The 14,867-nt window shown below is 37.2% G+C and overlaps 1 protein-coding gene across 1 annotated transcript in view; it reads left to right on the forward strand.

Moving 5' to 3' along the window:
* The window catches only part of LOC123659198 (obscurin-like), a 29,444-nt gene that overhangs the window by 673 nt on the left and 13,904 nt on the right, over positions 1 to 14,867 (forward strand). The window contains exon 2 of the mRNA XM_045594450.1: positions 10,375 to 10,564. Within this exon, the coding sequence (XP_045450406.1) occupies positions 10,513 to 10,564 (52 nt within the window). The 5' untranslated portion in view covers positions 10,375 to 10,512. The remainder of the gene's footprint in view (positions 1 to 10,374; positions 10,565 to 14,867) is intronic.

A 14,867-nucleotide genomic window follows, 5' to 3' on the forward strand; every position in this document is an offset into this window, starting at 1 on the left:
TGTCTCCAACGACGAGTCTCTATAATCATTTAGAAGAAAAAAAAATATATATATTTGATATTGTTATTTGTAATATATTCAAAGCCTACTCCATTTCAACAAGCTCTAGATAATTAATTATGAGTTAGTACGAGCATGTATTATTTTTAAATGGTATCCACCATTAGCTAAAGGTCTAACGAATCATTGTAGAGCCGCTGGCACCCCGCCGTTTGGGGCAGGAACCGATGCTCCGTTGAAATTAATTTAATTTTATAATTAAACAAGGCGTGTAGACATTTGTCTTTATTGCATTTTTGAGTTAAGTATCCGTGGGCCGCCGCCTGGTGCGGCGCAACACGACCAAGCGAACGCTCTTTGTACTTAAATAGGAAAGAGGAATGCCGTCGGAGAGAAACCTCTCAGGTATTTAAGCAACAAATAGAAACATGCATTTTTTCAATGTACTCGCTTACACTTCTCTCATCCTACAGCTTATTGCGTGATATTTGAAAGTCGAATGTCCTTCACTAAACGGGCTTTCTAAAGCAAAATAGTTGTAATGAACAAACGTGCAAAATATCCTTCTTCACATCATTACTTTTTCCTAAATAAATTAATAGTCCTTAATCGTGTTATGGATTATTACAAGGATAGATTATAAAGTCGTGATATGTTCTGAATGAACCACTAACTGATTTATTATGGCCAAGCAAAACTATTGTACCTCGACATAAAGATTTAGCCAGTAGGTCTAATTTATTCAATATTTATTGATGAAAGTTTATTTATTTATTCATAAGTCAACACCAACAAGTAGTACAACAACAAATACGAAATTAATAAAGTAAACATCGATATCTAGATAATTGCCTACTTTTTAATAATAATAATAATAGTAATAATAAGATTTCAGATTTAAGATTTCAGACTAGATTTTAAGTCCATATTGGGTTAGTACAACAAAACAACATTTAGAATAAAAAACAAAACAAAATTAAATTAAAAAATTAATAAATAAAAATAAAATTAAATAAAGTAAAAGTAAAACCAAAAACTAAAAATCAAAAAATTCAAAAATTCAAAAAATTCAAAAATGCTGTTAGTAGACAAAAAAAAAACAGAAAATTAATAAAATAAAAATAAATAACAATAATTTACAGGTGTCCTTTAGTTACTAAGCATATCGTCAACATCGAAATATTAAGTCAAATTAAAAATTGTCCATTTAGCATACAATATGAAATCTTACATTAATGTCAGAGAGCAATATAAAAAAAGTCAAAAACATCCAAAGTTTGTTAACATTTAGTGTTAGTGTATAAATACAAATTACATTTTTACCAAATAAATTAATTCAAAAAAAAAAAATGTCAAGTTATACTTAATTTAGCAAATATTCAGATTTTAGTAACATACGCTTACGCTTCAGCTTGTAATATCCCACTACTGGGCATAGGACTCTTTCCCCATGTAAGAGAAGGAGAGCTTAAACCACCACGCTGCTCCAATGCGGGTTGGTGGATATATTTCTCACTATGAGTAACGATCGTTATCAGGTGTACATGATAACAACCGGGACCGATGGTTTGACGTGCTCTCCGAGGCACAGTGGGGAGACCCACAAGAACTGCACAAACACCCAGACCACGGCAAACACCTGTATGCACAATACAAATGTTTGTCATGTGCGGGGATCGAACCCGCAACCGCCAGCGCAACAGATACAATCCATGGCTGTAACCGTTGCGCCAACGCGTTAGTAACATGGAGTATGGTGATATGATCATCATAAGTCTGAGTAGGTACATAAATAATTGTGTATGCTCGCAAACGAAAAAAAAACCGACTTCAATTTCATCTACGAGTAATACAACGTAGATCGACGAAAAAATAGTCAAGTAACTACGCGTTATCAAAGATTACTCAAAAAGTAGTTATCAGATCTCGATAAAATTTACATGATAAACATCAGCTTTCGATTAAATTAAAAATTATCAAAATCGGTACACCCAGTAAAAAGTTATTGCAGATTTTCGAGAGTTTCCCTCGATTTCTCTGGGATCCCATCATCAGATCCTGATTTCCTTATCATGGTACCAAACTAGGGATATTCCGTTTTCAACAAAAAAAGAATTATCAAAATCGGTACATCCAGTAGAAAGTTATGCTGTATAATACAACGTAGGTCGACGAAAAAACGTCAAGTAAAAACGCATTATTAGATATAACTCGAAAAGTAGTTGTGAGATCTCAAATAAATTCAAATTGGACCAATTGACACACACCACTTTTCGATTAAAAAAAATTGTGGAAATCGGTCCACCCGGTCAAAAGTTCTGATGTAACATGCATAAAAATAATTGTGTTTGCTCGCAAACGAAAAAAAAACCGACTTCAATTACATCGACGAGTAATACAACGTAGATCGACGCAAAAATAGTCAAGTAACTACGCGTTATCAAAGATTACTCAAAAAGTAGTAATCAGATCTCAATAAAATTTATATGTGACCACATGACAAACATCACCTATCGATTAAATTAAAAATTATCAAAATCGGTACACCCAGTAAAAAGTTATTGCGGATTTTCAAGAAGTTCCCTTGATTTCTCTGGGATCCCATGATCAGATCTTGGTTTCCTTATCATGGTACTAAGCTAGGGATATCTTCTTTCCAACAAAAAAAAGAATTATCAAAATCGGTACACCCAGTAAAAAGTTATTGCGGATTTTCAAGAGTTTCCCTCGATTTCTCTGGGATCCCATCACCAGATCCTGGTTTCCTTATCATGGAACTAAATTTGGGATATCCTCTTTCCAACAAAAAAAGAATTATCAAAATCGGTACATCCAGTAGAAAGTTATGCGGTGTAACACAATGTAGGTCGACGAAAAAAGCGTCAAGTAAAAACGCATTATTAGATATAACTCGAAAAGTAGTTGTTAGATCTCAAATAAATTTAAATGGGACCAATTGGCACACACCACCTTTCGATTAAAATAAAATTTGTCGAAATCGGTCCACACGATCAAAAGTTCTGATGTAACATACATAAAAAAAAAAAAAAAAAAATACAGTCGAATTGAGAACCTCCTCCTTTTTTGGAAGTCGGTTAAAAATACAGTCGAATTGAGAACCTCCTCCTTTTTTGGAAGTCGGTTAAAAAAGTAATAATATACACATGTCAAAGTGTTAAATGTCATTGCTATTAATAAAATACACTGTTGTTTTTTTCTTAAAGTACCTTAAATTATCACCAAAACTGTCGAGGCCAGGACCGTCTGCTTCTTTTAAAATTATGTATTTTTTAAAGTAAAGGGTTATCGATTGGTTATTTTAGTGTTATGGTGTAGTTACTGTGCGTCTTTATATACGTGTGTATATATGAGTGTTTAATTGTATTACAATGCTCCCGAGTAGAAATTTTTTCGTCTTCCTTAGAAGGACCGGACCAGGCATACCTGATCAGGACTAGATAAGGCATGTAACGCAGATGATTGGCCTGGACCTGATCAGGATGAGATGAGATTTCCTGATCGGGTCCAGATCAGAAAATCTCCTCTCATCCTGATCAGCCGGTTCGGTCCGGTCCTTTTAAAAAACACGAATTAATGTATATTCTTGAAAAAATTGTTTAACAAAAAAAAAAAAGCGAATTGATATTATAAATATGTTACTTAACATAATTATTATGATATTTATTTCCGTTTATTTTTTTAATGTATTATTTATTTGTGTTTTTACTTTAAATATTAATTATTTTTATTTATTTTTAACCGACTTCAAAAAAAGGAGGAGGTTCTCAATTCGACTGTATTTTTTAACCGACTTCCAAAAAAGGAGGAGGTTCTCAATTCGACTGTATTTTTTTTTTTTTTATGTATGTTACATCAGAACTTTTGGCTGGGTGGAGCGATTTCGACAAATTTTCTTTTAATCGAAAGGTGGTGTGTGCCAATTGGTCCCATTTAAATTTATTTGAGATCTAACAACTACTTTTCGAGCTATATCTAATAATGCGTTTTTACTTGACGCTTTTTTCGTCGACCTACGTTGTATTATACCACATAACTTTCTAATGGATGTATCGATTTTGACAATTCTTTTTTTGTTGGAAAGGAGATATCCCAAGTTTAGTACTATGACAAGGAAACCAGGATTTGATGATGGGATCCCAGAGAAATTGATGGGAATTCTTGAAAATTCGCAATAACTTTTTACTAGGTGTACCGATTTTGATAATTCTTCTTTTGTTGGAAAGAAGATATCCCTAGTTTAGTACCATGATAGGGAAACCAGGATCTGATGATGGGATCTCAGAGAAATCGAGGGAACTTCTTGAAGATCCGCAATAACTTTTTACTTGGTGTACCGATTTTAATAATTTTTAATTTAATCGAAAGCTGATGTTTGTCATGTGGTCACATATAAATTTTATTGAGATCTGATAACTACTTTTGGAGTAATCTTTGATAACGCGCAGTTACTTGACTATTTTTTCGTCTATCTACGTTGTACTACTCGTCGATGTAATTGAAGTCGGTTTTTTTTCGTTTGCGAGCAAACACAATTATTTTAATGTATGTTACATCAGAACTTTTGACCGTGTGAACCGATTTCGACAAAAATTTTTTTAATCGAAAGGTGGCGTGTGCCAATTGGTCCCATTTAAATTTATTTGAGATCTAACAATTACTTTTCGAGTTATATCTAATAATGCGTTTTTACTTGACGCTTTTTTCGTCGACCTACGTTGTATTATACCGCATAACTTTCTACTGAATGTACCTGATATTAATAATTCTTTTTTTGCTGGAAAAGAGATATCCCTAGTTTAGTACTATGATAAGGAAACTAGGATCTGATGATAGAATCTCAGAGAAATCGAGGGAAACTGTTAAAAATCCGCAATAACTTTTTACTGGGTGTACCGATTTTGATAATTCTTTTTTTGTTGGAAAGAAGATATCCTTAGTTTAGTACCATGATAAGGAAACCAAGATCTGATAATGGGATCCCAGAGAAATCGAGGGAACTTCTTGAAAATCCGCAATAACTTTTTACTGGGTGTACCGATTTTAATAATTTTTAATTTAATCGAAAGCTGATGTTTGTCATGTGGTCACATATAAATTTCATGGAGATCTGATAACTACTTTTTGAGTAATCTTTGATAACGCGCAGTTACTTGAGTATTTTTTCGTCGATGTACGTTGTATTACTCGTCGATGTAATTGAAGTCGGTTTTTTTCGTTTGCGAGCAAACATAATTATATACTAACACGTGGTTCAATAAGTCCTGAGACTAAGTACTAAAAAAAGGTCTTTTTTATAAAATTAATTTTTATTCATTAACATAGTCTCCTCCAAGAGCGATACAGTCCCTCCAACGCTTTTCTAACTTTTCTATCCCATGTGTGTAGAACTATTTGTCTTTGGCTTCAAAATAAGCCTCCGTTGCTGCGATAACTTCACTATTTGAGTCAAATTTCTTACCCTGAAGCATTTTTTTGAGGTCTGCAAACAGCCAGTAATCGCTGGGGGCCAAGTCTGGCGAATAAGGGGGATGAGGAAGCAATTCAAAGCCCAATTCGTTAATTTTGGCCATCGTTCTCACGGACTTGTGACAAGGCGCGTTATCCTGGTGAAACACCACTTTCTTTTTGTTCATGTGAGGCTGTTTATCCGCAATTTCGTACTTCAATCGCTCCAATAAGCACATGTAATAGTCACTATTTATATTTTGCCCCTTTTCAAGGTAGTCGATGAAAAGTATTCCATGCGCATCCAAAAATATAGACGCCATAACCTTACCGGCCGATTTCTGAGTCTTTGGACGCTTCGGGCGGCTTTCACCAGCCGCTCTCCACTCCGCTGCCTGCCGATTGGATTCCGGAGTGAAATGGTATATCCAGGTTTCATCCATTGTTACATACCGACGTAAAAAATCCTTTTTATTATGATTCATCAGCGCCAAACATCGCTCTGAATCATTGATACGTTGTTCCTTTTGAGTAGTTGTAAGCAAACGCGGCACCCACTTAGAAAAAAGCTTTTTCATGGCCAAATTTTTATGTAAAATAGTGAAAACACTACCAGCTGAAATCTTCACTATCTCGGCTATCTCTCGCACTTTTACCTTCCGATCTTCCAATACGATTTTGAGGACTTGCTTAATATTTTGTTGAGTCACTGCTTCATTTGGACGACCTGAACGTTCCCCATCATTGGTGTCCATGCGACCGCGTTTGAAGTCGGCATACCACCGACAAATGGTTGCTTTAGAGGGAGCTGATCCTGCATAACATTTTATAAGCCATTGCTGTGCTTCAACGGTATTTTTTCCCATTAAAAAACAATGTTTTATCAACACGCGAAACTCGTTTTTTTCCATTGTATCGAAATTACAACCGTAGCGTCACTTAAATGTTTCAAAATCAATAATTTTATTGTTCCATTTTTAAAAATTTGACACATATTCTTGTATTGATAGCCAGTACTTTTTAAAAATCAAAAGAGTTTTTAATATATGCGCCATTTCCAGCTTAGTCTTGGAACTTATTGAACGATCTAGTATGTAATGATGATAATGCGTTGACTATATTACTATACATATAATGCGTTACTACTACTTTTTAACCGACTTCCAAAAAGGAGGAGGTTCTCAATTCGACTGTATTTTTCTTATGTATCTTACTTCAGAACTTTTAACTGGGTGGACCGATTTCGACAAAAAAAATTTAATCGAAAGGTGATGAGTGTCATTTGGTCTCATTTAAATTTATTTGAGTACTTTTCGAGTTATATCTAATAATGCGTTTTTACTTACGCTTTTTTCGTCAACCTACGTTGTATACGACATAACTTTTTACTGGATGTACCGATTTTGATAATTCTTTTTTTTGTTGGAAAGGAGATATCCCTAGTTTGGTACCATGATAATGAAACCAGTATTTGATGATAGGATCCCAGAGAAATCGAGGGAAACTCTCGAAAATCCGCATAACTTTTTACTGGGTGTACCGATTTTGATAATTTTTAATTTAATCGAAAGCTGATGTTTATCATGTGGTCACGTTTGTATTTCATAGAGATCTGATTACAACTTTTGGAGTAATCTTTTGATAATGCGTATTTACTTGACTATTTTTTCGTCTACCTACGTTGTGTTGCTTGTCGATGTAATTGAAGTCGATTTTTTTTCGTTTGCGTGCAAAGATTATACTTTGTATACGCACGTCTTCACGTAAGCACATATATATGGAAAGTCACTTTTGATTATTTGTATTAGTTCTATAACTATGGATTAACTTTGTAACATCGAAAAAAAAGTTATTTTTTAGGTACTTATCTAACTTAGTATTTCAAAATCGGTTAATCTATTTCGACGATAATACATAGTTATCGTAATGGCTTATGAATAAAACGCTCTCGAATTATCGCTACATTGCACTAATATGTCAACGAAGATTTTGAAGTAGTAGCGGAGAAATTAAAACCAAATGTTCCACCAAAAATAGACGCGACCATTCCGGCGCCCATGATCCGCGTAATGATCCTGTCAAGTGTCACCGCTGTCAGCGAGCGTGACGCTCCGCTCATGGCTAGGCGACAACGCCAAGCGAACGATTTAAAATTATACTTTTAGTATTATAATATTTACTCAAATAGCTAAGATAATGAAAAATGACTTCCTTCCACTCAAAAATAGAATCGGTTCGCTAAACGGTCTCAGGTCCAGATTCCTCTTCCGACCGCTGCAAGACGATACGAACGTGAATCACGTCGGTTTCACGTGACACGTGACATTATTTTGCTTCATTACATGAGACATTTTAACATTTACGAATGAGCTACGACTCCAGCTCCGTACCGCCCACTCCGCCAGCTTAAGTGAACATAAAGACATGTGCGACGTGAACAAAAGTACCTAATAGTATATTATACAATATCATCTTATCTTTGTGCCTTTGATACCAAAGCAAGCGGACCAGCGTGCTTAAAACAATCCCTCTATTATTTTCCACTCTATTATGTACAGATATTAAAGACTCAATTATTTGGCAATTGTATAGTCCACTAATAAATTCATATTAAATAATATTGCATTTAAGTGGCACGGCTTGTCCGATGGTCAACGTGGAAATGCAAGCGTTTGTGAAATTCCTCATCCCGCGGCTGTCAGGCGACGCGGCGGTGACGACACGGTGACACGAGCGCGCGCAGCTGTGCCGTGGCCCGCGTCACCTCCGCGCGGTGTTCCGGACGCGCTATTTGCGGCGGCGCGCGAATAGCACGCGCAGACCTCTGCCTGCCGCAGACCCTCCGGGCTGGTCACGTACGCCCTTTCCGCCTTCGAGCTCCTGTAATTTAGTGTTTTGTATAATCGAACTAATTATCTTAAAATTATTATTGTAATTATTTTATAACTAAGCGCTGCTCACACTTTTTACGACTTTCCGATTACGCATCGTAAAAGAGAGTGAGATGAAATAAAGATTGTCCATATGACTGGAGCGGTTACATTTTTCTCAGCTCGGAGTTTCTTTGTGGAGTTTGGTGTCGATAGCCAGGCCGGCGCGAGCGGCGCCGGCGAGTGGTGTAAATCACGGCGCGCGGGAAGATCAAAGTGCTTTCTTACGACCGTTAAAGAGCTCGGACTTTGTGCCCACTTTGTGCACAAGTACGCGTTTAATTAGTTATACACCGCGAGAGAATACGCCGAGACCACTTTACGACTTATAGGGAAATTCAGAATGTGCTCGTATTTACGACTTACGCATAAGTGAGTTTCTAGCTAACCACCACAAAACAAATTAGTTAATTATTTAAAGTTTTGTAGAACATTGTCAATGAGTGAGTTTATTATCATATATCGATAAGCTACTCAATATTTACTTGATATATCTTTCCAAGAACGTAGGGATTGATTAAATAAAGTAGTACTATAAAACGGTGTAGTTGTTTGTCTTTTTCAAAATATAACGTTCGTATGTCACGGGCGTATGCTATACACGATAAGTCTTCTCAACTCTTCAATTACCATCATATGGACGTTCCTCTTCTTCTGCTTGGCATTATTGATCCTAGCTTTTATTGCCAGAGTCAGCCGTCCAACTAAAACTTTTCCAGTTTGCACGATCTTTTGCATCGTTCTGGGTTAGACCATTGGCTCTCATTTCCAAACAATATCTCAATGTTTATAACGTAAAATAAAAATGACCTATTTAATAAGTACACTGCTAGTAAACAATGGCAGTTCATAAAACGTTCCTGAGTCTGACTCACCATTGGCTCGTTTTATCTTATTCTTAAAATTATTATTTTTTATAAAAGTTGATTTCTAGCTGAACATGTAAATAAAGGATGCCACCTCTCCCCGCGGCGAAGGCGCGTGTCCTCGCGCGCACATTCCGCGGCTCGCGTCCTGTCCATCTCCTCCGTGCACATTTGTCCATATTCTTGTTCGAACGTTTCTTCGCTTTCTTCTCTCAAGTAACTGTCACTGTGAACGTGGTGCTCGTCGAATTGTTAATTATAAGTTTGTCATAACGTGTTCCCATTTCAACACCGGCAGTGATTTTACGGCTATAATAAAAGTTGGTACTTAAACGATGAATAATTATAATCATTCAAATTTATTCGACCATTAAAGCCAAGTCACTGCGCACACAGGGATCCGTGTGGGAAAATTGATAAACACGAGCACGTTGGCGAGCTCGTTTAGATATATATGTATTATATTATGTTGACGATGCGCTGGCGCAGCCGTCGCGGTACTGTATGTTGCCCTGGCGGTCGCGGGTTCGATTCCCGCACATGTTAACGCTTACATTGGCCATATATATGTTTGTTGTGGTGATCTGGACATTTGTGTATGTTTCCGGATCCCCTCAGGAGAAAATCCTACTGAGGTCCGTTGAGCGTGAAGTGTTTGTTTTATTTATTTACGTTGCGCCTCCGCGATCTTGGCGTGCAGTTTACAGTATGACATGTTACTATAAACTTTACGACTTAAAGTGTAACATAGATATTGATGCACGTGAAATTAAATTAATTAAATGAACTGTGATTGTCACAAAATACTGTTACTGTAATTCTTGTATCGTATATACCTAATGTTGTGTAAAAAAAAACAACAAAGTTTGTATTGTTTGTACAATTTTAAAATTTGCCCAATTAATATTTGTCAGAAGTAATAAGTAAAAACTTAATTGGCTTATGAATTTTCTAGTTTGTAAGAATCATATGTGTAATTACAAGCTGTATGTTTTCTTCATAAATAAAATAAACTAAAAATAAAGTTTTATTATGTTAGACATTTAACAGTATGGCTGTATGAATTATGCATCTGAGATTTTAACGTTGACCCTTTTATCTTCTTCTTGCAGATGCGTAAAGTTCGCGACTCAATCGACACGAAATGCCATTGACGATGTGTTTGACAAAACTAAGTGCAGTGCAAATTGTTTAGTGTGAAGTGCGTTTGCTCGTGTGTGTGGACATTCATACACTGTGTTGCACACAGGATGTGTGTGTGCGTGCTGCTGCTGCTGTTCGCTGCGCTTCCAGCGCTCGCTGGTACAGTATAACATTTAACATAACTGATGAATTTGTACATTGTTTTACGAGCAATGAAACAAAAATCGTCTAAATTCTATATAATGGGTTACAATGCCTTGCCATAATTTATTTACTCATCTGTTACTTGTAACTGGATTTCGAGTAAATGTTGTAACTTTGATAGTTTGAATTAGTTTTAAATAAATATCCGTTAAGGCAGTAAAGGTGGGCAACGTGTTCGAAGCGCCCGCAGCGCGCAGGCGGTCGATGCGCACGCTCCGCGCTCGATTCCCATAAAAGCTTTTATTGGCAGCCGCGAGCTGACGACAGAGCAGCGCACACATGGCTCTGATTTGTCATGGGAACATATATTTAGTGTCCAAATTATATAGTTATGGGCACGACGCTCGCTTCGACATTTAGTCGAGAAATTTCTGCGGAATGTTTCACTTGCGATACTCATAAATTTCGTTGAAAATTATGTTTCGCAAAATATTAATATACCAAATCATTTGATTCTAAATATAGTCAACAACTCTTATTTAGCACTGGTGGCAAAATGTGGCGGGCGGATAAAAAACTCACCCGCTTGGTTTGGTTTGTTTCTAATTTTTTAACGCCTCTCTCATTATTTGAATAAAGATAACTCGATAATAAATGTTTCACTATATGTAGATACATATATCATACATCACATACATACTCGCATCATATATATACATCACAGTCGAACTCTCAAATTATTTATTGTAGGATCTTATTCTATGTCAAACAATCATCGCACTGCAACAACACTGCAAGTCGAGTTCCCACTGCTCCACAATGACCGGCAAACTTGAGGCGCCGTCATCCGTTGAATGTGCAATATTATTGTGTTTTTACGATCGCAAGCGTGCACTACCCACGTGGGCGCTACTACGGCCGCCACTACTCTCTGACTGATGTGTGTTTATATCAGGCCAAATGTTTCTAATCAACACGATTTATTAAAAATTAATCTTTGTAGAAATTCTAATTCGATAAAGCTAGTTTCCGTTGTCCCAAGATATAACTCCTCTTCTTCTTTAGGGTTAATGGTTTTTAATAGTGCCAAATGAGACAGATGATTTCGCCAATGTCACGTAGAATGGAGAATAAGATATAACTCTTATCATACGTGCTCCCAGTTGTCATACGAAAGTTGACTTTGACGGTGATAACTGTTATTCTTTGTTGATAGTTTTGTCCAGATTATATCTATCTCTGGTTCTCTAACTTGACCGATCTACCGACCGACTTTGACCTATGACAATAGGTTAAAGTCGGCTGACCATTTATATCGTTGTATTTATAACTGTATCGTGTTGAATATTAATAATTTATAACTGTACCTACCAGACGACTTGCCCGGTTTTATTATTGTTTACCATTATTGATTCATTCCTGTAGGTATATGTGTATTTACCTAAAAGCCTAAAGGGCCATGGCCCGGAGTGGCATTCTGCGAGGGGCGGCGCAAGTCAAACACAAGGGGCGGCGTAAGCCGAGCATACTTATATTCCAGAGGTTTCCCGTGACTCGATTATTAATGAATTATCAATGCATACGCTGATTTTACCTTTTCCCTTAGTTTTTGGGGCGGAAAATTAAAATGGTCCGGGGCGCTGAATCTTAAAATACCGAGTCGCAATGTGTTTGTGACAAAAAAGTAGGCAATTTTTGAAGTAACGCTTCTTTACGCACGCTTGACTTGAGGAGTAAGCTGCTGAATGAGTGACGAGAACGTTTCGAAAAGTGTAATCGGGCGAGGTGCGCGGTGCAAGAGAGAGAGGTGCAAGCACACATTTTCACTCTCTTTTCTCTCTTACCAGTGACGTCTCGTATATCTCAGACACAGTACAGCCCTATAGTGCAGGCCTATTGATAAAGAAGTTTACTTCAGTCATGTGGTCTAAAGCACACTCGTTTTATTTTAACTTTTCGGACTCCAAATACATAAACAAAGAGACAGCCAGCATACAAACAAACTCTTCTGTTTCATAATATTGTAAGGTAATGATGCACAAACGTGACGTCCTCATTCACGACACGAGCGACACTACAGCGTGTCACGCGCCGCCGTTATTTCGGTCGCGAGTGACGAGCTGCGGACGAGTGCGTGAGCGAGGCGCAGAGCTTTCGCTAATCTCAGATCCTTCCGCGTTCGCGATGGCCGCCGGGAGTTTGCCAGGAGCTGCGTATGGGCAACTCCGTGCGTAAACATGATTGATTACCCTGAACTGGGCCACTTTGGTAGTTATTAAAGTATATGTCTCTATAAACATCCGCTTCTGGAGCACGGCCAAATATTTTAAATAAAATTTGTAGTTTCGCAAAAAAAGTTTAAATTAGTTTAAATATACAGTTTGTCTTATATTTTTATATATATCCTTGAAGGCCTAGGCCTAGGCCTTTCTCTCAAAACATAACAATAAAAATCTAGTTCCGCTTAGAACATAAATAAGTATACCTATGCTGTGAAAGTGATTTAATAAAAACTTACGTGCTTTTGTATATTATATAACTTTAATGAGGAATCAAACGAATAAAAACAACCTCTTAACTGCGACTGCAGTGCAACCATTTGAACTTTATTATATACTTACATCTTTAAAAATTGGCAATGAATCTTCTATTTGGATTTCAAAATCGATTTTTACTTCGAACATTATAGCATTAGGAATCAGTTACTGAACCAAACCAAACGAATTTACACACAATAATGATTATTAAAAAGATAAATTCGTTGGGCTGTCGTACAAACCAAAAAATTATACATATTCAATTGGAATACGAAGTACTGCACTAACCTTGCTAGTGTAATCGCATTGATTGATAACAGCAGTCGACGTGCAGCGTAGTTCACAAATCTTTCGTTCGGTATTATCGAAGGGATTTATCATTATAATGTGAATTAAATCGATATCGATCGCATCTTGCATCACGTGCGATAATTTGTCGCGATTGCCTAACACGGCAGGTGTTGTGTGGTCAGCGGCCGCGGTGCCCGTGACGTCACAGCGAGCACGCTGTCACGCTCCGCGCTCCGCTCGCAGAACTCGACGCTCTCACACGCGCTCGATCTCATTTTATTTTTAACCGACGTTGTTTTAATCTAAACCATTAGGGCATTATTTTGTTTGTTTTCACTCGTGTAATATGTTAATGAAATTTTTCGTGTACGCTGCAACATAAATATTGAGAATTTACTAACAACTGTTAAACAAACACGACTCTCAGACTGTTCGTGTGTGCTCATGACTTCTTATTTTCGATGCGGTTGATAGTACATACACATATAGTTAGGGAAGGGGTTTTGTAATGAAGTAGCAAGTTTAGGTCGCGTTTTAAGAAAGTTAATCTATGACGTTTAAAGCAGCAATTACGGAATCTGAAATAGAAGGTTTTCAATCGAATTTTAACTTAAATTTTTTTATATATATTTTTCAATTTATATTTATCAAGTTATTTTATAAGCATGTTAATTGAGTTTCTACATACTTACTGATAAGCGGTGTTGTGTTTCAGTTGTTTGACTATTAAATCGAATACATTTATTTAATACTTGTGGACGAACGTTTTCTACATAATCAATTTTATCGATATTGACGTAACTGCATACAGGTGTACTATTTAAGCATTTCTGATATTGACCGCAACATGTGTATGTAAAAATGAAATGTAAAAGTGACCGTTGGTAACGAGATTGTCGTGTGGGAGGAGGCGGTCAGCGCTGGCAGTGAGTCAGGTCCGCGCGCGCCCCGCACGCGGCACGCACTTCCGACCGACGACTATAAAAGACAAGCATACCGAGAGCGATGATTTGGCGCTGGAATCGAGATGGCATTCGAAACAGAGGAAAAAATATATTTTTATTACGGAGTAGGCAAAATGACTTAACTTCCACCGTTCCGGTGACTCAGAGCCGAGAGCGCGCTCCAGATGTTGTTAAATGATTTCATCAAAGGGAAGTCGGCGACTTCGAGTGAAACGAATGCCCGTTTGGATGCGAAATTAGAATAAATATTTAGCGAACTTCGAAGTAGTGACAGCACCGTCCTGTACAATCGTTTACGTTGTTAGGCGAGTTAGCGCGCGCCATTAGACCGTTCAAGTCATTTTGTGCTGGACTCCAACGGCGAGAGCTAACAAACAGACGATCGATTAAGGCCCGTCATATCGTCGTAACTGAAGCCGTCGGTCGGCACTCAATAGTTCCCGATTAGTGCGCAATAAACATCGCCGCGAGGGTTGCTGTCTCATCGTCAGCGCGTGATCAAAGATATATCTTTCGACGCTTATG

Source organism: Melitaea cinxia, chromosome 13 (assembly GCF_905220565.1).
Source record: "Melitaea cinxia chromosome 13, ilMelCinx1.1, whole genome shotgun sequence".
Taxonomy (NCBI): domain Eukaryota; kingdom Metazoa; phylum Arthropoda; class Insecta; order Lepidoptera; family Nymphalidae; genus Melitaea; species Melitaea cinxia.